The 26,106-nt window shown below is 43.0% G+C and overlaps 1 protein-coding gene and 1 pseudogene across 2 annotated transcripts in view; both read right to left on the reverse strand.

The window, feature by feature from the left end:
• The window catches only part of LOC138961369 (uncharacterized), a 25,479-nt gene extending 18,415 nt beyond the window's left edge, over nucleotides 1–7,064 (reverse strand). Inside the window, exons 1-6 of one of the 2 annotated variants that reach the window (XM_070332984.1) lie at nucleotides 6,975–7,064; nucleotides 5,817–5,877; nucleotides 4,675–4,838; nucleotides 3,522–3,659; nucleotides 760–900; nucleotides 18–115 (exon numbers count right to left, since the gene is read on the reverse strand). In XM_070332984.1, the coding sequence (XP_070189085.1) occupies nucleotides 18–115; nucleotides 760–900; nucleotides 3,522–3,659; nucleotides 4,675–4,760 (463 nt within the window). In that variant the 5' untranslated portion in view covers nucleotides 4,761–4,838; nucleotides 5,817–5,877; nucleotides 6,975–7,064. The remainder of the gene's footprint in view (nucleotides 1–17; nucleotides 116–759; nucleotides 901–3,521; nucleotides 3,660–4,674; nucleotides 4,839–5,816; nucleotides 5,878–6,974) is intronic. The other variant, XM_070332985.1, reaches the window with a different exon arrangement.
• Nucleotides 7,065–24,156: 17,092 nt separating this feature from the next.
• LOC138961062 (uncharacterized) lies at nucleotides 24,157–25,259 on the reverse strand (annotated as a pseudogene).
• Between the last annotated feature and the right edge of the window lie 847 nt (nucleotides 25,260–26,106).

Below are 26,106 nucleotides of genomic sequence, written 5' to 3' on the forward strand. Positions count from 1 at the left end.
TACCAGGTGCCACTCACCCATGCACTGGTCTGCAGCAGACGTCATGTTGGCCATAGCCAGACTGGCTGTTACCGTGTAGTACACCATCACCCCTGCCAGCGCTGGGTACATGATTCTGCACACACAACACTTCACTCTTAGTTCAAAGGGAATACACACAGCATAATAGAGCCAGCAATGTAAAACTATATTCTACATACAGCAAGTATGTTGACTCGTGTGACGTGATCATACTGAAAGCTTTTTAAAAATTGTTTATTTGTACACCTTTGCTAAGCATAATGTGTTAAGCTTAGAAACCTTTGCATACATGTGTCATTGGTTTCAAGTTCTTCTTCTTCGTTCATGGGCTGAAACTTTAAAGTTTTACAATTTTTGTTGTTGATACACTGCCATTTAGGCAGCCATACACTGCTTTTAGGGGATGTATGCTTGGCATTTTCGTGTTTCTATAAACCACCAAACTCTGACATGGATTACAGGATCTTTTCCATGCGCACTTGGTCTTGTGCGTACACACGAAGGGGGATAAGGCAATAGCAGGTCTGCACATAAGTTGACCTGGGAGATCGAAAAAATCTCCACCCTTAACCCTCCTTCCGCTTCGGAGGCCGGCGTCTTATCCACCAGGCAATTGCACCTGTCGTTCTCAAGTTCAAATGTTGCTACAAAACGAATCTGTACAGTTAAATGCAAACCTGAAAGTGGCACATATTTTTCAAAGCTGATCTCATCTAAAAACATAAAAAAATCCATTACCTCTTGACAGCAGCCTCACATCGTAGGGCTCGGGACGCCAGTACCCAGTAGAAGTGCGAGAGCACTAAAAACATCAACAGCTTGAGGAACTGCAGCGTCACATGCAGTTGAACAATGCCACCAAGCACCCAGTTAATACCCCTGCAACGTAACAACAATATGAGATTCCCCTATGATTTGAAGCACGCTTTCATCCATAAATACTTTGTCATCAACAGATATAGGGAGATTTTCCCTCTGCACAATCCTTGGCTAGGAACCTGGACATTGGAAATCTCACACGCTTGATTCTGAAATCTCCAGTTTTACGAATGTTTACGGAAATTATGAATAGTGAACAAAGCTGATGGTATTGGTAAAATCAGGTTTTAGAACTGATTTTGACTAACAAAACCCCTTCAGCTGGAGTTTTGACATTTACAGAAAGTCAGATTTTGCAAACTAAACACATAACCTGGACCGACTGTCCTCAAAAATCTCATTTCTGTTCACCGGGTGAACGGCTCTATGATCACTGGATCTTCTGACCACTAGCCATTCTTTGTAAATATAACACAGAAATTCACTTTTCTGGGGGTAGTGTGTGGGTGTTGGGAATTCAGAACTCAGTTGTTCGCTGGAGATATCCCACGAACGCTATACTGTAATCGACTTGAGAAATGTTCATACCGATAATACATGATAAAGAAGGATTCGTTGTGCCCGATCAGGGGCTACAGTTGGAGATGGAAGTTCACCAAAAATTGGGAACATACTAACTAAAATACGGTGGGTGCAATAGGCGCCCCCATTTTTTGAGCAAACGCCACCCAAGACCGCTTTGGACGGGTAGAAATTCCGTAGTTTCCAAGTCTATGGATAAACTTGAAGCTCGCGTAAGAAGATTACGTCACGGTCGAAAGTCTTTGACGTCAATTAATGCATCATGACATCATGCAGGGTTCGTACAGTTTTTTTGTTCTAAAATTCAAGGACTTTTCAAGGACTTTCAAGACCTTCTGAAGAGAAAATCAAGCACCCTCTTACCTTCAAAGCTCGCAATGAAACACTCGCTAGTTATTATACCCTCTTCCCGCACGCCGATTTAAATCATTGGATGTTCAAAAACTAATGATAAGCACCAAGCTTACCTTCAGTTTTTCAAGTCATCAAGTTTCTGGTGAATTTCTTTCTCAAGAGATGCCACTTCGTCCTTCTTGGTTTTTGCACTTTTCCTCAAAGCATTTGACTTTGCTATGAAGCTGAATTTCTGCGTGTGTTCAGCCTTTTCTGCAAAAGCATCTGCGCTTTTGAGCAGGTCAGCCGCACAATCTTCGATCTTTCTTTTCTTTGCTTGGAGAGTCTGAATCTCATCCATGTCAGCCTTTCTTTTTTGCAAATGTGTCTCGTTCTTCTTCTTCTCTTTCTCTGCCTCCAAGTACTCAGAGTACCTTTGCCGAGCACTAGCAGCATTGTAGAGTAGCTTTTTAGACAACATCACTTTCTCAGCTCCACCTACGTTTGCAATGTGGTCTGTCACATGCCTCTGTGCCACAAGGGTTCTCCGTAGTTGTTTCCCTTGCCAACTTCCGGGAAGGGAAGCAACTACGGGTGACTAGTAATAGTTAGTTCGTCTGCTTTCGTTTTCACTCGATCTTTTATTCTCCCAAATTGTGTGTACTGTATTTGACAAAAAAAAGGGGGTTGCATTTTTTTTTAAATAAGACAAGCTGCTGACGAAATGTATAGGCAACAATTTGGAAAAATCAAGTACTTTTCAATGACTATTTAACAAAACTCTATTTTCAAGCACTTTTCAAGGCCTGGAAAAGGTTTTCCAATTTTCAAGGAGTTTTCCAGGGTTCAAGGACTCTGTACGAACCCTGCATCATGCCTCCCTGTCGTCTTTCTCTCTCGCGCGGTGTGTGTGTGTTCATTTTGTGCACATGTGTTAGTGTTACTGTGTGTGTGTGTGTGTGTGTGTGTGTGTGTGTGTGTGTGTGTATGTGTGTGTTTCTGTGTCTGTGAGAGAGAGAGAGAGAGAAAATATGTGTGTACTGTGCATGTGCATGAGTTTGTGTGTATATTTGTGTGTGTGTGTGTATGTGTGTGTGTGGGACTTGGGGTGTGTGTATGTGGGTGAGTGTGTGTGTGTGTGTGTGAGAGAGAGAGAGAGAGAGAGAGAGAGAGAGAGAGAGAGAGAGAGAAAGGGAGAGAGAGAGAGAGAGAGAGAGAGAGAGAGAGAGAGAGAGAGAGAGAGAAAGAGAGAGAGAGAGAGAGAGAGAGAGAGAGAGAGAGAGAGAGAGAGAGAGAGGAGAGCGGATTCGTCCTTCGCTGGGGGTTTGCAGTGTCTTGGCATTGCACTTCTACTTAATTTGGTTGTATTTTTACAAATTGAGTTCCGCTGAGTGTTATTTGCATCAAAAAGACAGCCTTACCCAATGCAGCAACTGATGGTGGCAAGATAGAAGATGGTGTAATGATAAGCCTTACCCAATGCAGCAACTGATGGTGGCAAGATAGAAGATGGTGTAATGATGATAAGCCTTACCCAATGCAGCAACTGATGGTGGCAAGATAGAAGATGGTGTAATGATGATAAGCCTTACCCAATGCAGCAACTGATGGTGGCAAGATAGAAGATGGTGTAATGATGATAAGCCTTACCCAATGCAGCAACTGATGGTGGCAAGATAGAAGATGGTGTAATGATGATAAGCCTTACCCAATGCAGCAACTGATGGTGGCAAGATAGAAGATGGTGTAATGATGATAAGCCTTACCCAATGCAGCAACTGATGGTGGCAAGATAGAAAATGGTGTAATGATGATAAGCCTGACTCTGCTGCATGTGAAGTCTGATCACTCTGATCATACACAGGAACGCTGTTCCAATCGAACACACGCAGAGCACCACATTTCTGCAACAAACAAGGCAGGTCAAATTCTGTATGTTGAGCACAATCTATAAAAAAAAGAATCACAAAAAATCAGACATGAGATCATGAAATTACATTGAAAAAAACTAAAAACAAAACACAAATTAAAACCTAAAAGCATGCCCCCTTTTTCCCTTTGTTTGTTTTTACAGTGGTACCTGTGATTTGAGGCTCCTCCTATAAGAGGACGCCTGACCCATTAACCTTCACCGGATCACGCTCTGGACAACACAGTCCGGATGATGTGGGTCGTGGACGACCCATATGAAATTACGTAAGGAATTGTAGTTTTTACGTTGTTTATCCTGATTCGGATGGCATGGGTTGTGTACGACACATACTCTGCAAAGAGGCGGAAAAATGTTTATCCCTATTCGGATGGCGTGAGTCAAGTACAACCCATACTTTTTACGTTGAAACCTTCTTTGGAAAGTATGGGTCGTACATGACCCACGCCATAAACTCTCTCCTGTCTCTTTACAGAGTATGGGTCGTACACGACCCACGCCATCCAAATAGGGACAAACACCGTGAAATGCTTTCTTTAATTCAATATGGGTGGTCCACGATCCACAACAGCCGGACTGTGTAGTTCAAATGTCTGTTTATTTACAAAGATAATTCTTTACAAATTGGTTGATAGGAAGGTGCTTAAGTGTTTGAGGATTACATGAAGTCTCAATCAAAAACTGCCCATAGTTTTAGAGATACGGACACTTTTGTGAGGCTGTGGGTGGTGGACGACCCAGGAGCATGGTGAAGGTTAAAAGACACCTTCTATGCTATGCTTACTTGGTTTTTCTGTCCCAAGAACTATGTCTATTTGGGACATGACGTGGTTATATTATGCTAGGGCACCTTCTATTGTCCTGTGGTCTTTTTTAACCAACACATCCCTGTCATAAGACTAAGCTTGACTAAATGTTGTATTTTTGCCTTGCGCGACTTGTTTTCTCTATGCTGATTGTTGTCTTTTGTTTGATCAAATTGCTCTTACCTGGTACATGCCACTGAGTTATAGCTGTTAAGACAGTCGCCATGGATGATGTCAATCTCCGGGATGGATTCCTTCACGCCCTCCATCTTGTTCAGCTAATCCTCAGCACTGCACCATGGAGTCAACAATGAGGACCTTAGAGTGATCCTTATCACAGGCGCGGGCTGAAATAGAGAAAGATGTAAGAGTTCCACATCAAATTACAAACACACTTAAATGGTGTATAATAGTTTATACCTCAGATACATTTGTTAATTTTAATATTATAGGGCCAGGAAAACAATTCAATGTTTTTGATTTACCAACAGTACTGTCCGAAAATAAATTTTTTTTATGTCATTATCATTATGACAAAGAGAAAATTCAACCAGTATAACTATTAAGTCTATTTCACAGCTATTCCAATCCTATTTATTAATCACATTTGAGACAATGACAAAAGGTGACGTTTTCATGTCAGTATGTCCCAATTGACATCACCAGTACATTTTTCATTCTATCTAATCTGTTTTCGTTCTATTTTTTCTAATAACATGCGTTAACAATTGATTGCCAACTGGAATGGAAGAGCACAAAAAGTGTAACTTGATATGTAGTTTCTCTAGAGGGAAAAACATCTTCCACTTTCATGTCAGTGTGTCCCATGCAACATACATTTGCCAAACAGCTATGTGTAAGTAGATTATTTGTTAGTGGTATAGAAAATACTGATCAACAATCAAAGTCAGTGTTCACATTCATTTTCTACCTATTTCTTATTTGTTTATTCTTTTGGCAATGGTGAAATGTCAGCAATCGTGTGTCATTCGGGACAGTAGACATGACACCTGACCTTTTGTCACTGTCTCATTTGTGAATAATTCTTCTCCTTTAAACCTATTTTATTTCTTAGTCCGTCTTTAATGAAGATATCACATCATAATTACCTCTTGTGAACTTGTACTAGTTTCTGTAAGGGAAAAAATGGTACGAACTAAGAAGCAAAAAATCATTAAATGATGCACAGAAAGGGAATCACAAGTATAATGTCCATTTGAAAAGCCTTTTAAGTTTTAAAATTTATTGGCTGATTTTACCGCTGTTGTTGAACTTTGACCCCCCCCAGACACCAACATTACATATCAAAGTCTTTCGTTTCATACTTGAGCGGCGATTCTTGAGTGTCACGTAGAGGGCTGGACGGCAAAGGCACATGCTTCAGCCCTGTCGACATAAGAGATACTCAGATAGTCACTGGGTCCGCTTTGAAAAACTCAAGCACAATGTTTACACGCTGGTTTGCCAGCCAAGGGCCGGTACGCATAGTAGTAGTAGTAGTAGTAGTAGTATGTAGGGGCGGCTATATTTGTTAGCCGAAGGCCGCGAGGCCTTATTTGTGCCCCTTCTTTGTCAGATACTTTGCATGCCTAAATCCCTATTCTTGCAATGCTTTCAATCAAAGTCGTAAAAAAGGTTAAGAAATTTTGGAGAATTGTCCAAGAAGTTTTTGAAGGCGTCTACTGTGGGTGCGAATTTTATGTTAGCGGGTAGTGCATTCCAATTGTTAGCAACTCTATGAGAAAACGAAAACTTGCGCTTGTTAGTCTTACAGTGTTGAACAAAGATTTTTCCCTGGCTGTTTCTGGTGTTGTCTGTCTGCTTGAATGTGAATATTTTGTGCATGTCAATATCATCCACCCCATTTATAATTCTATATGTTTGTATTAGGTCACCCCTTGTCCTCCTTCCCTTCAGAGAGTGGAGGTCTAAGTATTTGAGTCTGTCCGCGTAAGACTTATCACGGCACTCCTTTAGAATTTTAGTTGCTCGACTAATGAACTATGATGTCAAACCACAGACCTCAATACACCACAGAAGTAAGTTCTGTCACACTCTGCATCGGTTATAACTGGACCTAGACACTACTACAGTATACAGTGCTGGTTACTGATTAGGCTAACTCAGTAACTGAACCCCACTGCGGTTCACAGATGAGACACACTCACACAGTACACTTTATTTTCAAGTCCATCAGGAAGTAACTGTCGTCAACAGCGCACGTTTAACCGTCTAACGAGCTATGTATGTGACTAACACTCAAGGAAGGGGTTCGATGCTGCACAAAGCAGATCTTGGATGAGGTCATTCACTCATTCATGCATTGTTGGTCTGACAAGTCAGAGAATCGATCATTTCGGTCAAAATAAGGAGATCGCCACCACTAACTTAGTTGTTATTATTTCTGCCCCTCAATGCACATCGACATTGACAAGTGTATTTTACTACAATGATTCAAAAGGCTATTTTACACGGTAATTTACCCTGAATTTTGTGGCTCAAGGCTGTAGAACTTCGCCACAAAACTTCAACACAAACATTTTTGTTTGCCTGCATGCCGTAATGAGCCGGAAGTTATGGTGGCGACGCTCTGCCAGGGAGGCTACTCTGGTGAGATGAGGTTTACTTAGATAAGTTATCTTTCTTGTTGAATACCAGTACTTGTGCGGAAGATTTCCTCAGCAGTCTTTCTTCACACAGAAACGTTGGTTATATTGAACGTAAGCGTTGTAATGCATATACACCCACCCACCTTTTGATCAAACGTTTATTTCGAACAAGGCAAAAGTTTTGAGAGCTCTCCACGTTTTGTTCCAACCGGAAGTAGTTTTGACGCATGTGAATGTTTCGCGCCATTGCCTGAAATTGAAAAGCATACTAGTACTAGAGGAGGCGGTATCAGAAACCACAACTTTTGCGTTGTATTCTACAGAGCTCACTGAACAAAATAGTGGAGTAGTGCTATACTACTTAGTAGTATGGTAGGAAGGCTGTAGGGACGATTTAAACAACCGCCAGTAAGTAGTCTAAACTGTGATAGAGTGAGAAAAAGTTTCGTGCATTGTGATATGATATGAATGATATGATATATGTTGACAGACTGGTACTTAGGCTGTTGAGCCTTTGTCTGATCTTTTGATCAGTTGCTATCCTAGCTTAACTTTGAGCTAGGTAACCTACACGATCTTTTGACCGTGGCCTATTCTATCAACTTTTTCTTGGCTGGTTGGAATTTGTAGTGAGAGGCATACGGACATTTGGGCTATATCTTTCAGTGCACTGTCCAAGCGATTTTTGAAACTGTTCATTGTCGGCGCTTCTACCACATTCTTGTCCAAGGAGTTCCATGTGTCTATGATTCTGTTCGTAAAGAAAGATTGTTGGAGAGCTGTTCTGCATTGTTTCTTCTTGAGCTTGAACTGATGTCCACGGGTATTACACAGGCTGTTCAGCTCCAGTGGGTTCTTGCAATCGTAGTATCCATGCACGAATTTGTATGCTTCAATCATGTCTCCCCGGATACGCCTATAGCACATGCTTGGAACTTTCAAGACTCTCAAACGCTCTTCGTAACTCAAGGTCTTCAACCCTGGGATACACTTCGTGGCTTGATCTTCTTAACACACTTTCAATCAGATTTTTATCTTTCTCGAGTCGAGGACTCCACACCACATTTGCAAATTCCAGATGAGGCCGTACAAGTGCAACAAAGAGAAGTCTTAGGTTAGCGTTTCTGCGTCCAAATGCTCATAAGACCGTCTAATGAGACCCAGGATGAGGATTCTATTTGCTTTGTTGACTTGTGTTTCCACGTGCTTTGAGAATTTCAATTCACTGTCTACATTGACCCCAAGGTCCTTTTCTGCACTTGAGCTTTCCAGATCAACTCTGTCCACGCTGCCAGGTTTTCTCATATTATACACAAGTTTCTGATTTTTTGTACCCAACTGTAATGTCTTACACTTATCTGCATTAAAGCGCATCTGCCACTTGTCTGCCCAGTCGACCAAACTGTCCAAATCCCTCTGGAGTTCTTTGCTATCTTCACAAGTTCTGATTTGTCGGTACACTTTCGTATCATCAGCATGTGTGTTAGTCACTTAGTGTTAGTCACTTAGTGTGTTAGTCACTTAGTGTGTTAGTCACTTAGTGTTTGATTTGTGGAGCAGTTTTGTGCCGTATTTTGTGTTTACCCATGCGCTGGTTCTTGGGACAGGCACTCGCTAAAACAGACTTTATATGCAGTACGACAATCACTGTGGCTGTTCACTCTAGTGCATTTAATCTTTTCTGTTTTTTTATTGCTTGTTTTGTTTTGCGTTTCCCCCCTTCTTTTTGTTCTTAAGCATTGTCTTTTTTATGACGTGTTTATTCTTAACTTAATGTTGTGACTGTAATTGTGCTTAATGTTCTTGCCTGTCTCTATGTGTGTACATGGTTTTGCTTGTTTATTGGTGTCATTTTTTTTCAATTTGTAGTCACTCTATTGATTTAAGGTGTCTCACTCTCAGTTAAGAATGGCAGCAGTGCAACATACGGAAGATCTCCACATATTTAGGCTAAATGCTATGTGCAGAACTTGTGGCAGAAGATCAAAGGCAGCGAAGGGCAGGAACAAACATTATTCCATTAGGTATTGCAAAAACTATGCATCGCATTTGCTTCAGTTTTGCGATATTCAAGTTTCTGAAGAAGCCAATGGCACCACTTTCTCAAGTACATTATGTTCATCATGCTCTTCTCGTCTCAGCAAACTAACAAAACCTAACATTCCATCTCAAGGGCTTCAACGTTTCTTGAAATCAATATATAAACACATTGAAAAAACAAAAGTGTTGTGGACACCATACAACTCCAAAGTGGAAGTAGCTGACTGTAGTGTGTGTAAAACGTTTGCCGATCAAATGGCCGGTAGTCGTAGAAAACCAAGAAAAGCCAGTGACAAAACTGCAAGTCCTCAAAGGAAAAGCACATGTGTTGACAATACTGATGCCTTTACAAGCAATTCTATTGTTGAAACCTTTCAGCCACAGTGTTCTTCACCACTTGAAACTAAAACCGTAAGCCGCGTCGTAAAAAAATGTCTGTTAAACCTGCTGAAATCTCGCATGGGTACGAGTCAGAGTGATGCAATTACTAACAATGACACACTCGTATCAGCTGCTTCAACATCATTTCAAACCCAATCCCAAGCAGAATCAAACGATAACACACCTGTTGCAAAGTGTGTATCTCAGTCACAGAAAGCAACAGTAACTCGCAGTCAGACTGTCAACAAACAAGCCACAAGCCACAAGCCCAACTCCGCCCAGTTGAACAGTTGCAAGCGCCTTTGACAGAAGTAGAGGAAGAGTATTTAACTGGCTTAGTTAGGGTGAAACTGGCACAGTCAGATGACAAAAAGACCTTGATATGTAAGACAAAAGCACAGCCACTTGTCCTGGAGAAAATAGTGAGAGCCAAAAAGTCATCAGCACTAGTTTCTACTCCAATGAGGAAGAGGAAATTGCCAACTTAAGAAAATACATTTTGGGTTCCACGGAAGCTGACATAAACAACAAAGCACTGAACTCAAGCACACTACAAAGCGGAAAAGGGATGACATTCTGGGTTGGGACAGGCATGCTTCTCCTCAAAATTAGCAGCACAATTTAAATTAGAGCCAAACTGTCACTTAGCTGGGAAAAACAAAGGCAGGTGCGAAGATTAAACAAGGCAATGGGAATAAAAATGGAGTGTGAGAAAAAGGAGAGGGAGTTTCAAGGTTTTATTCCCGGATGTTACCCCAGACAAGATTTTTTACTTTTTCAAAGAGATCAGGATGGAGGGTACATGTACTATGTGAACTGAAAAAGGAATCAAACTTGCGTTGGTCTTGAATAGCAATAACTGCTGAACAGGCGATAAACAATAATAACCTACCAACCATGTTGAGATTTATCATGTGAAGTGAGGAAGGAAAGGAACTTGCATTGGTCTCAGATAACCATGTAGGTTGTAGGGACGATTAAAAAAAAGCCAAAAACTATTTAGGAATGACTGGTCAATTTAATATGATAAACCGGCACGGTGGCCTAGTGGTAAGGCGTCCGCCCTGTGATCGGGAGGTCGTGGGTTCGAACCCCGGCCGGGTCATACCTAAGACTTTAAAATTGGCAATCTAGTGGCAGCTCCGCCTGGCGTCTGGCATTATGGGGTTAGTGCTAGGACTGGTTGGTCCGGTGTCAGAATAATGTGACTGGGTGAGACATGAAGCCTGTGCTGCGACTACTGTCTTGTGTGTGGCGCACGTTATATGTCAAAGCAGCACCGCCCTGATATGGCCCTTCGTGGTCGGCTGGGCGTTAAACAAACAAACAAAATTTAATATGATTGTTCGTGAGTATGGTCTTCCTCCTTGGTCAATGCTTGTATTCGCCATATCAGATCTTTCCAATTGGTCAAGAGCAGGCTGCTTTTAGATTTACTGTATCCACTTCGAAACAAAAAAAATCTGATGGTCCCCACAAGGCGTGGTGGATCTGAGTAAAGATAGATTTGCCTTTGTGGTGAATAGAAGTGGATTTTCTTGCATGTGTAGCCAACTTCATTGCCTGCTCCATAAAGCTGGTACAGCAGCTGATTCGGGGATGCAATTAATTTAAATCAACATGTATCTTCAAGAAACTTTGCGGTTCTCCAGAAGGGTGGATAGATTTTATCTGCTGTGGCTGTACCTGTAGCAAAGAAGACCAAACAGATTTCAGTCTGCTGTTGATTCCAACGGCATAAAAAGCTACTAGGGCATGGCTTGCAACAGCACTTCTGTTGATCTCAACCCCAATGCGACCTAACCAGGAGAGAGAAAACAAAAGTTCTTTGTCGCCTCCACGTTGGTCACACTTAATGACTTACATCACAAATCTATTGAAGGGTGAAGACCTATCATACTCTTTTGGTTGCGATGAAGCTAATTGAACCATTGAACATGTCGTTACCAGGTGTGTGTGTGTGTGGACGTTCCGAGAGATTTTATGCCAAACAATACAGTGCAGAAACTCTGAAGGTTTTATTCTGGGATGTTCGCTCGGACAAGATTTTTAAATTTTCAAAAGAGATCAAGATTATTAACAAGATTTGAAGTACAAAATGTGAAAGTGATGACGTAATAAAACCTTCGTTTTACAGTGATAGACTTGATTGTAAATACTTTTAAGCATGGAGGTTACCATTATGAACAGAAAAAAGAAACAAACTTGCATCGGTCTCGAATAGCAATAACTGCTGAAGAGACAATAATTATTAAACAAAAATAACCAACCAATTTGACGTCTTTAGCTATAATTCAAGTGCCTTATAACTTGTTCCACAAGAATCCTCAGATTAGCAACTTGCTTTGTTTTCTGGACTGAAACTGTCGAGGTTCACAAAACCAACTACTGACCCAGGTATTGTCAAAACCAAGATCTTTGTTTGACATTACAGCATGTAGTAACAGGGCAATCTTAGTTTTCTTGAAACTTCCTTGCTGCAACTTGGACTTGAGCCAGCAGTTCAGGCTGGAACACCATTTTGGAGTGTACACGTACTGTTATCAGGTAGGGTAGATTCCCTTGGCAGTTTCAATACACCTGTTTCTTTCAGGGTTTTGTAGGCTCTGCTACTTTTACTAAGTAGGGGAAGGGCAAGCCTGATCATCATTGAATGCCACTTCGTACCCTTTTCGTCTTTTGTGCAAACAGCTTTGCATTGTTCCTCCAAAAAAAGTGTCACCTGGGGTTCAGTTGGGGGGTTTTCATGGATAGACTTCATTCCCTGGTGTAACTTTTCAATTTCATCCACTTCACATTCTTCTTTTAACATAGTTGCATCTGTGATATTAAAATCATTATATTAAATCATTTTGTAAGTAGATTATAAGATATATATAATAGAGGTTACAACACGAGACCGGCACGGTTGGCCTAGTGGTAAGGCGTCCGCCCCGTGATCGGGAGGTCGTGGGTTCGAACCCCGGCCGGGTCATACCTAAGACTTTAAAATTGACAATCTAGTGGCTGCTCCGCCTGGCGTCTGGCATTATGGGGTTAGTGCTAGGACTGGTTGGTCCGGTGTCAGAATAATGTGACTGGGTGAGACATTAAGCCTGTGCTGCGACTTCTGTCTTGTGTGTGGCGCACGTTATATGTCAAAGCAGCACCGCCCTGATATGGCCGCTCCCATGGGGTCGCCTTCACGCGGCGGGAGTGTTTCCACTAAGCTACCCCACCCCTTTACTTCTCTTCTTTTGTCTTATTTCTGCCTTACCAGTCCTTTCACCTATATTTCCTTCCAAAAAACTCTCCCTACTATTCCCTGCAGTTTTCTGATTCCTTTCTTGTCTTATTTCTACCTGACTGGATCCGTCACCTTTATTTCACTTCCCAAAAGTCTTCTTTTCCACATCCTTATTTCTCTGTGGTCTTCTTAAGACCCAGCGTGTTTGCCGTGCGCTGCGACCTGTACCGGTTTGGGCTGGTGACCTGATGATTGAGGGGTTTACTTAGTTGCGACTTTGTAGCGCCAACACATCATTTTGGCCCAGTCTTTATCTAAGACAGGAGGTTGAAAAAGGCTTACCCGCTTCAATCAATCGGCTGGTCAAGTCTGGGTATATGTCTTGAGCATATTGCATCGGACCTTTGGCTAAAGGAGCAAGCGGCGGTAGGAGGGGGCGGCGGTAGTCGGGACAAACACTATGCCAAGTTGTTACCTAATCCGTTTCCGCTTGGAAAGAGTTGATGAACATTATGCCAAGTTGTTACCTAACCCGTTTCCGCTTGGAAAGAGTTAAATCTCCTATTACAGATTGATACCATATGTTTCCTCTTATCGCTGCGTATATCCATCTGTATCCTTGGCGCTCTGGAGTTGGATAACCGCTCCACCTAAGCGTCCCCTTGTTGGGCTCCGTGGTGGGTGGGGATCAGATGCGACGAAGATAAAGGCCCCAAACATGGCCACCTCTTCTTTTTCTTCTTTTTTTTCAAGCACCCGAAACGGAAACAAACGAAGATACTGCGTTGACTCTGACTCTGACAATGAAGTCCGAGTCAGAGCAACAAAGAACAACATCAGCGAGGCCTGGCCCCGTTTCATTGTTGTTGAGACAGCAGATGAGGCACAGCCCATCTCCAAACTTTCGCCTTTTGCGATACAGAAGGTTATTGCAGGAGTATCATCAACGATAGACAACATTAAGAGACTTCGTAATGGTTCTCTACTGATTGAATGTCCTTCAAAAAAGGCATCAGATGGTCTTCTCCGTCTGAATGGTCAGAAATTTGTTGATAGACCGGTCAAGGTCAGTCCTCACAGAGGCCTGAACACCAGCAAAGGAGTCATCCGATGCCGAGAGCTGGAGGGCCTCAGTGAGGCTGAAATAAAAGGTCTAAAGGATCAAGGTGTCATTGATGTGTACCGGGTGTTGATCAGGAAGGGCGATATCAGAGTACCCACCAACACCCTTTTCGTCACTTTTTGTACCCCAACCATCCCTGAGAAAATCAAAGTGGGATTTGTTCAAATAAGAGTGACTCTGTATATTCCATCACCAATGAGATGTTTCCAATGCCAAAGATTTGGACATTCAAAGGCTGGATGTAAACAGAAGGCAGTGTGCGAGAGGTGTGGCGGAGATCCTCACGAAGGTCCCTGCACATCACCACCCACCTGCACAAACTGTAAGGGAAACCATTCCCCGTCCTCCAGAGAATGTCCAAAATACAAGTTTGAACAGGCCATTCAAAAAACAAAAACGGAGAAAAAGATGTCTTTCTCAGACGCCAGGAAGGAGGTTGAAAAAACGAATGTTTTTTCCTTCCAGAAAAGTTTTGCGGCAGCAGTCAGTCAAAGACCTGCAACAAAGTCAACACCCACCCAGACCAGTATTTCGTATAGGTCTGTGGGTGTCCAGGCAGGCCCGTCCATGTTGAAAAGGACAGAGCCCACAAGAAACAAAAGTATTTGTACACAGACAGATGAAAGCACAGGTGGGGCTATCCCCACTGGAGACTCTATGGGGTCTCCTGGTGAGGTTTGCTTCACCGCCCCAACTGGAGACCCTGTGGGGGCTCCTGGTGAGGTTCGCTTCACCACCCCAATTGAGGACCCTATGGGGTCTCCTGGTGAGGTTCGCTTCACCACCCCAACCCAGAAGCCCGTTCACAGGGCAACTCACAGGAAGGGGGCCGTCGAGGTTGTGGAGGTAGTGGACCTTACTAAATCCACACCACGAACACCTCCGGACAAGGGAAAAGTTACTCTGCCCCAAAGATCGCCTCGCACCCCAAAAATGGAGAGAAATCCCATCACATTATACAATCATTTTGGGAGTTTATCCGACGAAGAGGGTATGGAGGCAGAAACTTCTTAAAACTAAACAAACATAGCCAATTTTATTCAATGGAATTGTAGAGGGGTCCAAGCTAACTATGAAGAATTATGTCTACTTTTACACAAATTTCATCCTGTTGCTACAGCATTACAGGAAACAATGCTGAAACCAAACAAAGATTTTAATGTATCTGGATACAATGTTTTTAGAAACCATTCAGACAATAACACGTCTGGGGGAGTTGCTCTTTTGATTAAGAAAAGTGTACTTTGTAGTGAGATCAACCTATGTACAAACATTCAAGCCGTCGCAGCACGAGTGACATTAGATAAAACCATCACTCTCTGCAGTGTATATCTGTCACCATCAAAATGTTACACGAAGCACGATCTTGAAAATCTTATTGATCAGCTTCCAGCTCCCTTTGTTTTAATGGGAGATTTTAACGCTCATTCCCCTTTATGGGGCAGCAACTCTCTAAGTACGAGAGGACGAATTCTAGAAGATTTTTTAGACAATCGTAATCTATGCGTTTTAAACGATGGAGTACCAACATATCTCCATCCAGCAACAGGATGCAAGTCCATACTAGATCTAGTTATTTGCGACACCTCTCTTGTTCTAGACTTTGAATTTAAAGTCTATGATGACACATGTGGTAGCGATCATTTCCCTATCTTGATGTCTCAAATAGATGGATTGGAAGAAGCTTCCCCCCAGAGATGGAACCTGAACAAGGCAAACTGGCTGTCTTTTACTGCCGAATGTTCTGTCCAACTCACAGAAGACACTGTCTTTGATGGAAGTGACGACCCATCATCTATTTTTACAAACACTCTACAAGACATTGCCACTGAGTACATCCCAAAAACATCTTCAAACAACCGCATTAAAGTGCCATGGTTTAATAAAGAATGCCAAGAAGCCCGATCTGAGCGAAAGAGAAGTCTACACAGGTTCTACAGATGCCCGACCCTTAGCAAGAAGTTGACTTTCTTCAGATTTCGCGCTAAGAGTCGCACTGTCATAAAACATTCTAAAAGAACATCCTGGAGGTCTTTTTGCTCAAACTTAAACTCTAAGGTATCATCAAGTAAAGTTTGGAATGCTATTCGTAAAATCAAAGGGAAAAAAGGATCTGCATCAATTAACCACCTTGTGGTAAATGGATCCCTTATAACCCAAAAGAATGAAGTAGCAAACGTTCTGGCTTCAACAATGGAAAAAAACTCATCAACAGAAAATTACTGCACAGATTTTCAAAAAATCAAAGCCACCCAAGAACGTAAACCCATAAACTTCTCATCTCAGAATGAGGAGAACTACAACAAGTTGTTCAGTATAACTGAACTCAAACAAGCCTTACAAAAATGCAACAACTCAGCAACGGGGCTGGACGGAATACATTATCAGTTCCTCACACACCTTCCAGAAAGTTGTCTTCTGGTCTTGCTGAAGGTTTTTAACCACATATGGGAGAGTGGATCCTTTCCACCTTCATGGCAAGAAGCGATGATTGTCCCCATTCCAAAACCAGGTAAAGATCATACAAACCCCAGCAACTACCGTCCGATAGCCTTGACCAGCTGTCTGTGTAAAACCATGGAGAGATTGGTCAACGCTAGGATGGTGTGGTACCTAGAAAAACAAAACCTCTTAAGTGATGTGCAATGTGGCTTCCGAAAGGGACACAGCACCACTGATCATTTGGTACGTTTTGAGACCTTCGTTCGAGAGGCCTTTGCGAGATCTGAACATGTACTAGCTATATTTTTTGACCTCGAGAAGGCTTACGACACGACCTGGAAACACGGTATTTTAGCCGATTTGCATGAAATGGGTTTTCGTGGACGTCTCCCTGTTTTTGTGGAAGGATTTCTAAGTAATCGATTTTTTACAGTACGGGTCGGTCCCAACCTATCAGAGTTCTGTCAACAAGAGATGGGTGTTCCCCAAGGAAGCATTCTATCACCCATGTTGTTCAACATCAAAATCAATAACATAGTAAAGGCAGTACTGAAAGGATCCGAGTCATCCTTGTTTGTTGATGACTTTGCACTTTGTGTGCGTGGCAAATCCCTACATAGAGTGGAAAGGCAGCTTCAATTATGTATAGACAAGGTGCAAAAATGGGTAACAGAGAACGGTTTCAAATTTTCCACCAGCAAAACTGTCTGTATGCATCTTTGCAAACAAAGGGGAGCCATGCCAGAACCCTCTCTGGTCCTGAATGGTAATCCTGTCAAGGTTGTTGAAGAATTTAAATTCCTAGGACTGACCTTTGACCGTCGACTAACATTCCTTAAACATATCCAGTATCTGAGAACATCATGTCTGAAAGCTCTGGATGTATTGAAAGTGGTTTCTCATACGGACTGGGGTGCTGACCGCACAGTCCTACTCAGACTTTACCGTGCTTTAATCCGATCCAAGTTGGACTATGGTTGTGTCGTCTATGGTGGAGCCGCAAAATCCAACCTAAGGCTATTAGACACAATACACCACCAGGGTATACGTCTTTGTCTGGGAGCTTTCAGGACGTCTCCAGTACAGTCCTTATATTTTGAGGCCAAAGAACCCTCTCTGAGGCTGCGACGCCTGAAACTCACCCTAAATTATGTGTTGAAACTGAAAGCTATGCCTACAAATCCAGCCTACCAATGCGTATTTCAACCACAATGCTCTGAATTTTTTGAAAGTCACCCAAATGATCGAGCACCTCTGTCTTCTCGGATTCAGTCACATCTGGCCGAATCAAAGATAAAACTCGATCATGTTAGTGAAAATCGATGGACAGAAACACCTCCATGGACATTGCCAGATCCAGTTGTTCGACTCGATCTGACAAGGTTAAAGAAGTCAGAGACAAATGATTTGATTTTTAAACAGTGTTTTAGCCAGTTCTGTACCGAGTTTCCTTCCCATCAACGAATATACACTGATGGGTCCAAAGCTGAAAGTAAAGTGGCATCAGCTTCTGTCACAGGTCCTAAACTCGATAGGGCCTTTTCGGCCCGTCTTCCGGATGACAGTTCTGTATTTTCTGCAGAGTTGAAAGCTTTACAGCTAGCTTTGAAACAGGTATATCAGTCAAAAAAGAAAGACTTCCTGATTCTGTCGGATTCCTTATCGGCTCTTACCGCCGTGAAGAGAACTCAGCTAGACCACCCACTGTTGGTCGAAATCCAAGAGCTACATGCATCTCTGATTGAAGAAGGCAAAAGGATTGTGTTTGCATGGGTGCCATCCCATGTTGGAATTAGAGGCAACTCTGCAGCTGATCAAGCTGCTAAAGAAGCCAGAGAAAGACTCATCACTGACAAACACACAAAGCATTCAGATTTCAGAACTCGCACCAACATGTACATAAAGTACCTATGGCAGAGTGAATGGGACGAATGTGAAGAAAATAAACTTCATAAGATCGTCCCCCAGCTGTCGGACAGCCTACCCCAATGTCGCCTCAATAGGAAAGAAGAGACAGTTCTCTGTCGCTTACACATTGGGCACAGTCACATTACACATTCGTATCTGCTGAAAGGAGAAGATCCACCATACTGTTTTGGATGTGACGAACCATGGACATTAGAACATGTTCTCACAAAATGTGTAGACGTTCAAGAATTTCGAGACAAACACTACAATGCGGAAACACTGAAGGTTTTATTCCGGGATGTTCCCCCGGACAAGATTTTTAACTTTTTAAAAGAGATCAAGATTTTTTACAAGATTTAAAGTACCAGAAGTGAAAATTATTAATTTTTAGAACCTTCTTTTACAGTGATAGATTTGAATGTAAATAGTCTGAAAAGTAGAACTTGCCATATGAAGGGAAAAGAAAATAACTGCATCGGTCTCGAATAGCAGCTAGCATCTGCTGAAGAGACATTAAACCCCAAAAACCAACCAACCCTGATATGGCCCTTCGTGGTCGGCTGGGCGTTAAGCAAACAAACAAGCACATCACGAGTGTTTTTTTTATATAAATATATATATATGGCTTGTATTTCAGTCAAGAACCTAGCGGATGAATATCAAGGGACTGGCTCGTGAGTCTTGAATGAAATACAAGCCATAATAAAAAAAATCACGAGTGTTGTAACCTGTATATCCCATGAAGATCTAAAAGACAAAGTGCGATGGAAACATCAAGCTTTAGTTGTCTGTTCAGATGAAGCACTGAGGGCTTAACCTCTTCACATACCTTATTCTAAAGGCACGTCTGTAGATCTATGTCAAGTCGGTGCATGATGGCGGCTTGGTTGTCACCGTCAGTTAAAAGCCTCTTACACGGATTTGACTGAATACCTCGTGGTTACACACGCATCTCCTGAGATCTTGGACACCTTCATCGTCTATAGGGCCTATACTGCGCCGCAGAAGAGCTAGAAATACTCGTAAAATGCATTACACAGCTTGTACAAAGAACAATCGTAGTCGGTGATGTACTGATAAGAGCGTGTGTACCGAAAAGAGCACGCCTGTAACTTCTCATGAGCATAGCCTGAACTAATGTATTCATTTCGTTTTGATGTGTATCACTATGTAGGATAAAATGACAGTTCTCGTCTGTTCTTGTTATGTTGCTGTTGTCAACCTTTTCTTCATCAAAACATTCATTCTGGAAGTATGTCACACACTGCACACACACAAACACTCACTGGACATGATTGTTTACCTTCTATTCCAGCAGTCAGTGCTGTATCGTCACCCAGTTTGTCCAGGATGTAGTCGACATACCAGGGACGATACTCCCGTTGTCCACCCCCGGTCGGAATTCGGGTGCTCTGCGCTGCCGCTATCCTCATCGTATACGACTTGAGTTACAACCATATTTTTTTGCAGCTTTTTGATGACCGGTAGGCCACCCCGTGGCGTTCACCATCCTGCTCACTGAGTCCCAGGCGCCGTCTTTATTTTGTTTGGTGAGGCCCACCGTAAACCTCCTTTTAATGATGGTAATTACGACGATTTCACTTCGGACAGGAAGGTTCTCACCCCCTGCAGGTTAGGGGTAAGAATTTACCCGTTGCTCCCCAGCATGCCGTAAGAGGCGACTAACGGATTCTGTTTCTCTTTTTACCCTTGTTAAGTGTTTCTTGCATAGAATATAGTCAATTTTTGTAAAGATTTTAGTCAAGCAGTATGTAAGAAATGTTAAGTCCTTTGTACTGGAAACTTGCATTCTCCCACTACGTTGCAAGCCCCTGGAGCAAATTTTTGATTAGTGCTCTATCCCATCTCCCCCTTTCCCCGTCGCGATATAACCTTCGTGGTTGAAAACGATGTTAAACACCAAATAAATAAAGAAAGAAACAGGAGGGTTCTCACCTCCCTGTCCGTGTAGTTGTCGTTCCGCTTCGATTTCGGCGCAGCCATTCTTCTTGTATACTTTTGTCGTCTGCTATTTGTCGTCTGCTTTCAACCGGATGTTTTGATTTTCAATCGGATGTGACGCAACAATCGGGAAACTCCGTTCAACATCTAAAAATAGCGCAATGTAACATTGAAGACAACTAAATCCTGGACATAAATCGCTCGCAATTCTGTCAACAAAACGGGCAAAAGCTGATGAGCATACTGAATTTATACGCTTCACTGGCACCATACACTGTATTAACCAAAGAAAAAATAGCAACAAACTGTGAAAGAAATCTTCATACAATCCCACGGACAGTTTCTTCTTCATGACAACAATTCCAGAGAGCAAAAGAAATTGTCTGAACTCAATCACTTTCCACCTGTCAACCTGAGAGACAGGCCGGCGCCAGGGATTAAAAACCTTTCATCTTACTGAGGCACTCTGCTCAATAAGACGAAAACAAAGTCTCACACCCTTGCTGACAGGGCTTCTCAACCAGTACATGAGAAGTCATCAACCCCCGAACAAGATTCAGTCATTATTAACAAGACTTGAAGTACAGAATGTGTAAGAGATGCTGTAATAGAACCAGTGATAGACCTGATTGTAAATTGTTTTAAGCATGGAGGGTACCATGTGAACTGAAAAAGGACACGTAGGGTTTCGATTTAGCTTTTCTGTTCCCGAAGGGAACGTTTCTAATTTTGTTGAGTAAAATTGGTATAATTTAAATATGTGTAATGGTAAACTTGTGGGGTCCTGATTTGGCCTATATGGCCCGCTGGACCCAAAAAGCAACAACTAACTAACTAACTAACTGAAAAAGGAATCAAACTTCCACCGGTCTCAAATAGCATTTACTGCTGAAGGATAAACAATAATAACCAAGCAACAAGCTGTGAAAGGACCGGCACGGTTGGCCTAGTGGTAAGGCGTCCGCCCCGTGATCGGGAGGTCGTGGGTTCGAACCCCGGCTGGGTCATACCTAAGACTTTAAAATTGGCAATCTAGTGGCTGCCTCGCCTGGCGTCTGGCATTATGGGGTTAGTGCTAGGACTGGTTGGTCCGGTGTCAGAATAATGTGACTGCCAGGGTGAGACATGAAGCCTGTGCTGCGACTTCTGTCTTGTGTGTGGCGCACGTAATATGTCAAAGCAGCACCGCCCTGATATGGCCCTTCGTGGTCGGCTGGGCGTTAAGCAAACAAACAAACAAACAAACAAAAAGCTGCGAAAGGAAACAAGCTAGCAACGTTCCCAGATAGCATTTACTGCTGAAGGATAAACAATAATAACCAAGCAACAGTGTTCACATCATGTGAGCTGCGAAAGGAAACAAGCTAGCATCGGTCCCAGATAGCATTTACTGCTGAAGGATAAACAATAATAACCAAGCAACAGTGTTCACATTATCATGTGAGCTGCGAAAGGAAACAAGCTAGCATCGGTCCCAGATAGCATTTACTGCTGAAGGATAAACAATAATAACCAAGCAACAGTGTTCACATCATGTGAGCTGCGAAAGGAAACAAGCTAGCATCGGTCCCAGATAGCATTTACTGCTGAAGGATACACAATAATAACCAAGCAACAGTGTTCACATCATGTGAGCTGCGAAAGGAAACAAGCTAGCATCGGTCCCAGATAGCCATATCGGTTGAAGGGATGATTAAAAACCAAACAGACAGGAATGGTCGGTAAATTTAACACAATTGTTCGTGAGTGGTCAACACTTGTATTCGGCACACGCTTCACATGCATGTGCCGGCATATCGGGTCTTTCCAATCGGTTCAGAGCCGGCTGCTTTTAGTTTTATTGGGGTCCTGATTTGGCCTATATGGTCCGCTGGACCCAAAAAGCAACAATTAACTAACTAATTTTTGTTTTTTTTGTATCCACTCCAAAAACAACTCTGATGGTACTCACAACGTGTGGTGGATCCGAGTGAAGATAGATTTGCCTTTGTGGTGCATGGAAAATGTAAAGATGATTTTCGTGTATTTGTAGTACAGACTTCATTGCCTGCTCCACGAAGCTGGTCAGCGGCTGATTCGGGGATGCGATTAATTTCAATCAACATGTATCTTCAAGAAACCTTGCAGTTCCCCAGAAGAGTGGATAGATTTTATCTGCTGTGGCTGTTCGTGTGGCAAAGAAGCCCAAACCAGATTTCAGTCTACTGTTGATTCCAACGACATAAAATACTACTACTACTAGGGCATGGCTTGCAACAGCACTTCTGTTTTTTTCTCTTGCCAGCTGTTCACAAAACCAACTACTTCCCCACTTCTTCTGTCAAACACATGCCTTCTGTGATTGACATTTTACCATGTAGCAACACAACACATTTACGGGTTTCTTGCATTTTCTTTGCTGCAGCCCCGGACAAGATTTTTAACTTTTTAAAAGAGATCAAGATTTTTTACAAGATTTAAAGTACCAGAAGTGAAAATTATTAATTTTTAGAACCTTCTTTTACAGTGATAGATTTGAATGTAAATAGTCTGAAACGTAGAACTTGCCATATGAAGGGAAAAGAAAATAACTGCATCGGTCTCGAATAGCAGCTAGCATCTGCTGAAGAGACATTAAACCCCAAAAACCAACCAATCTTTGCTGCAGCATGGATTTCCACCAGAAGTCCGGGCTGGAACGCAGTACTGTGGTGTACAAAGTTAGTGTAATCACGTAGGGTGGATTCCCCTGGCAGTTTCCAATACCTGTTTATTTGAGGGTTTTGTAGGCACTGCTACTTTTGACTATGGAGGAGAAAGGCAAGCCTGATGATCATTGAATGCCACTTCATTCCCCTTTCACCTTTGGTGCAGACAGCCCTGCATTGTTCCTCCCCCAAAAGTGTCACCAGAAGTTAAGTGGTCTAGCTGACTTCATTTCCTAGTGTCATTTTTCATCCACTTCAGCTTCTTCTTTTAACATAGTTAGCATCTGTGCTATTGTAAACAAACTAAAACATCTGCAAGTAGATATATATGCACACAAACAATAGCTTCCCACACAAAAGTTCATACTGTTGACTCAGTAAATATGACTAAATAGCAAAACTTACCACCATGTACCGGCACGGTTGGCCTAGTGGTAAGGCGTCTGCCCCGTGATCGGGAGGTCGTGGGTTCGAACCCCGGCCGGGTCATACCTAAGACTTTAAAATTGGCAATCTAGTGGCTGCTCCGCCTGGCGTCTGGCATTATGGGGTTAGTGCTAGGACTGGTTGGTCCGGTGTCAGATTAATGTGACTGGGTGAGACATGAAGCCTGTTCTGCGACTTCTGTCTTGTGTGTGGCGCACGTTATATGTCAAAGCAGCACCGCCCTGATATGGCCCTTCGTGGTCGGCTGGGCGTTAAGCAAGCAAACAAACAAAAAAACATCCATGTACCATTCTTAACACTATAATGTCTTGAATTATTCACTGCTGCCCAAACCGGCATGGTTGGCCTAGTGGTAAGGCGTCCGCCCCTGATCGAGAGGTCGTGGGTTCGAACCCCGGCCGGGTCATACCTAAGACTTTAAAATTGGCAATCTAGTGGCTGCTCCGCCTGGCGTCTGGCATTATGGGGTTAGTGCTAGGACTGGTTGGTCCGGTGTCAGAATAATGTGACTGGGTGAGACATGAAGCCTGGGCCCGTATTCTTGAAAAAGCTGCAACATTGTGTCCTTTAAAGTCAAACTGTCGTTTAACTACCGCCCAGTATTTATTTTTACTGCCCAGTAATTATTTATTTTCCCACGGTATTAATGTGTGTCTGGCGGAAGGTCGGCAGCTACCAAAATTGGTTATTTTTAGAATAAGATATTCCCAACGACATCTAAAGAAAGGACTAGCAGAGTCTGCCTCCTGACCCCGCTAGCGGGGGCGAGTGCCTTACTTGCAGAAAATCACTTTAAAACTGACAAAGCAATCAAAATGGAGGTACTACTATTTTATGGACTTAGTGTGAAATAAAGTCCTTCACCTCACTTGTCACAACTGGTTCCTCCTCATCAAATGTCAAGTCACATTTGCTCTCCAGCCACCCAGCCACGTATGCTCTCCTCATTCACAGTGAGGGTCACCCCTGAAATGCACCCCTCTATCACATCTGCATCCTCCGCGATGACATCCCCCAAGCAGATGTGTTTCTGGGGCTCAGACTGGAGCTCAATGGACTGGAGGTAGGATGCAGCGTACCGGGCGAGGCGCTTCTTGCATGCTGCAAACACATCACCGGCCGTCATGAAGGCATTTGATCCAGTTGACGCCCTGTATACAGAGAATTCTCCCTCTAAACGGTCACTTTGTAGTTCACGCAGCACAACAGACAAAGCACGCTGATGAAAGGAGGTAGTTGCAGACTGCTTTCAGTCCCTGCATGTTCTGCACTAGTGCCTTCTTGGTATCATGGGTGAGGCACTGGATACGAGACGAGCCATGCCCTGAATCAGCTTCCTGGAAGATGTCAATGAAAGTGTCCAGACTCGAGGAACTGGATTCTTGTACGGCACGATGGGGATCCTTCAGTCATTTCTTTGACACGTTGACAGTGTTCCACCAGTTCAGGACAGTCTCTATCACTGATGCAGTCTCAATGCAGCCTTTCATCTTCAGCGCACCAACCACTTTCTCATTGAAGACTCTAAGAACATGTTGAACATTCTGCAGTTGGAGTTTGGATGGAATGACACAGGTTTGGGTCAAAGGGGTAGTCTTCAGGATGCCGTCTTTCTCATCTTCATACAGCTGCTTGACATCAGAGAAAGAAGCAACTGACTGGCCATTGAGACGGATTTTCTGTGTCTTCTCAGTGATCCAGTTGTTCCGGATGCATTTCAAAAGATGAACTGTATCAAAGAGGAGAAACCAAGGACGCCCGTAGTCGAGTGGATGTGTGACTGTGGCATTGTTCTCCTCTGGCCTGTCAAAGAGCTTGCAAAAGTGTTGGTTCACCTTATGATTGTCAGTGATGGAGCCCCCAGATCTCTCTACAACAGCGGCTGCTTCCTTCACTGCCTGAAACTGGGCTGTCAACTTGTGCACTGGGGTCACTGACACCATCACACTGGGGTCACTGACACCATCACACTGGGGTCACTGACACCATCACACTGGGACCGCTTCTCAAAGACTTCATCATGATGCACATCATGGAAGTTGCACGGCACTCTTCATTGTTCTTGGCCATGCCACTGAGAACCCCACCAGCAAACGCTACATTTGGACGGATTTTGACCTCGTCGATCAACAAGACCACATTCTTCTGCTGAGGGAGTAAAGCATTGAATGTGTTTCGCAAAACTGCATCCTTGTCGACTGAAGACACAACATCCTGAAGGTTACGCTTGCTTGGTAGCACTAGATACTCCCTCAGCTGCCGTCGCGATATAACCTTCGTGGTTGAAAACGACGTTAAACACCAAATAAAGAAAGAAAGTCCCTCAGCTGTTCATAGCTACAACGAGGAAAGCTTTCAATGGCAAAGCAAATGTCACTAGGAGTGGGCTAGCAACTCCAACTGGTGTGTCAAGAACTCCAACTTCTTTACCTTGTGATCCACGGAACAGTCTGCTGCAGCTTTCAGATCAATAACCACCTTCTTCACAACTTCTTCCAACGGAATGTCACTGTTGACAGCATAATGAACCGCATCAAAGAACTGTGACTTGGAGTTGAGGCCATTGTTGGGTCTTAGGATTGCACCTAGTGGAACTCTGATGCCATCTCTGAAAACACTGAGAGTTAGCGGGGAACACAACGTCTTCTTATATTCAAACAACTGAAACACTGCATTGGCTATAGTCATCTGACATGAGAAGACACACAATTCGTTTATCTGAACGTGAAACCAAAACATTGTTATACTTCTTCTGTACCGTCGCGATATAACCTTGGATGGTTGAAAACG

The sequence above is a fragment of the Littorina saxatilis genome, linkage group LG3, assembly GCF_037325665.1.
Source record: "Littorina saxatilis isolate snail1 linkage group LG3, US_GU_Lsax_2.0, whole genome shotgun sequence".
Taxonomy (NCBI): domain Eukaryota; kingdom Metazoa; phylum Mollusca; class Gastropoda; order Littorinimorpha; family Littorinidae; genus Littorina; species Littorina saxatilis.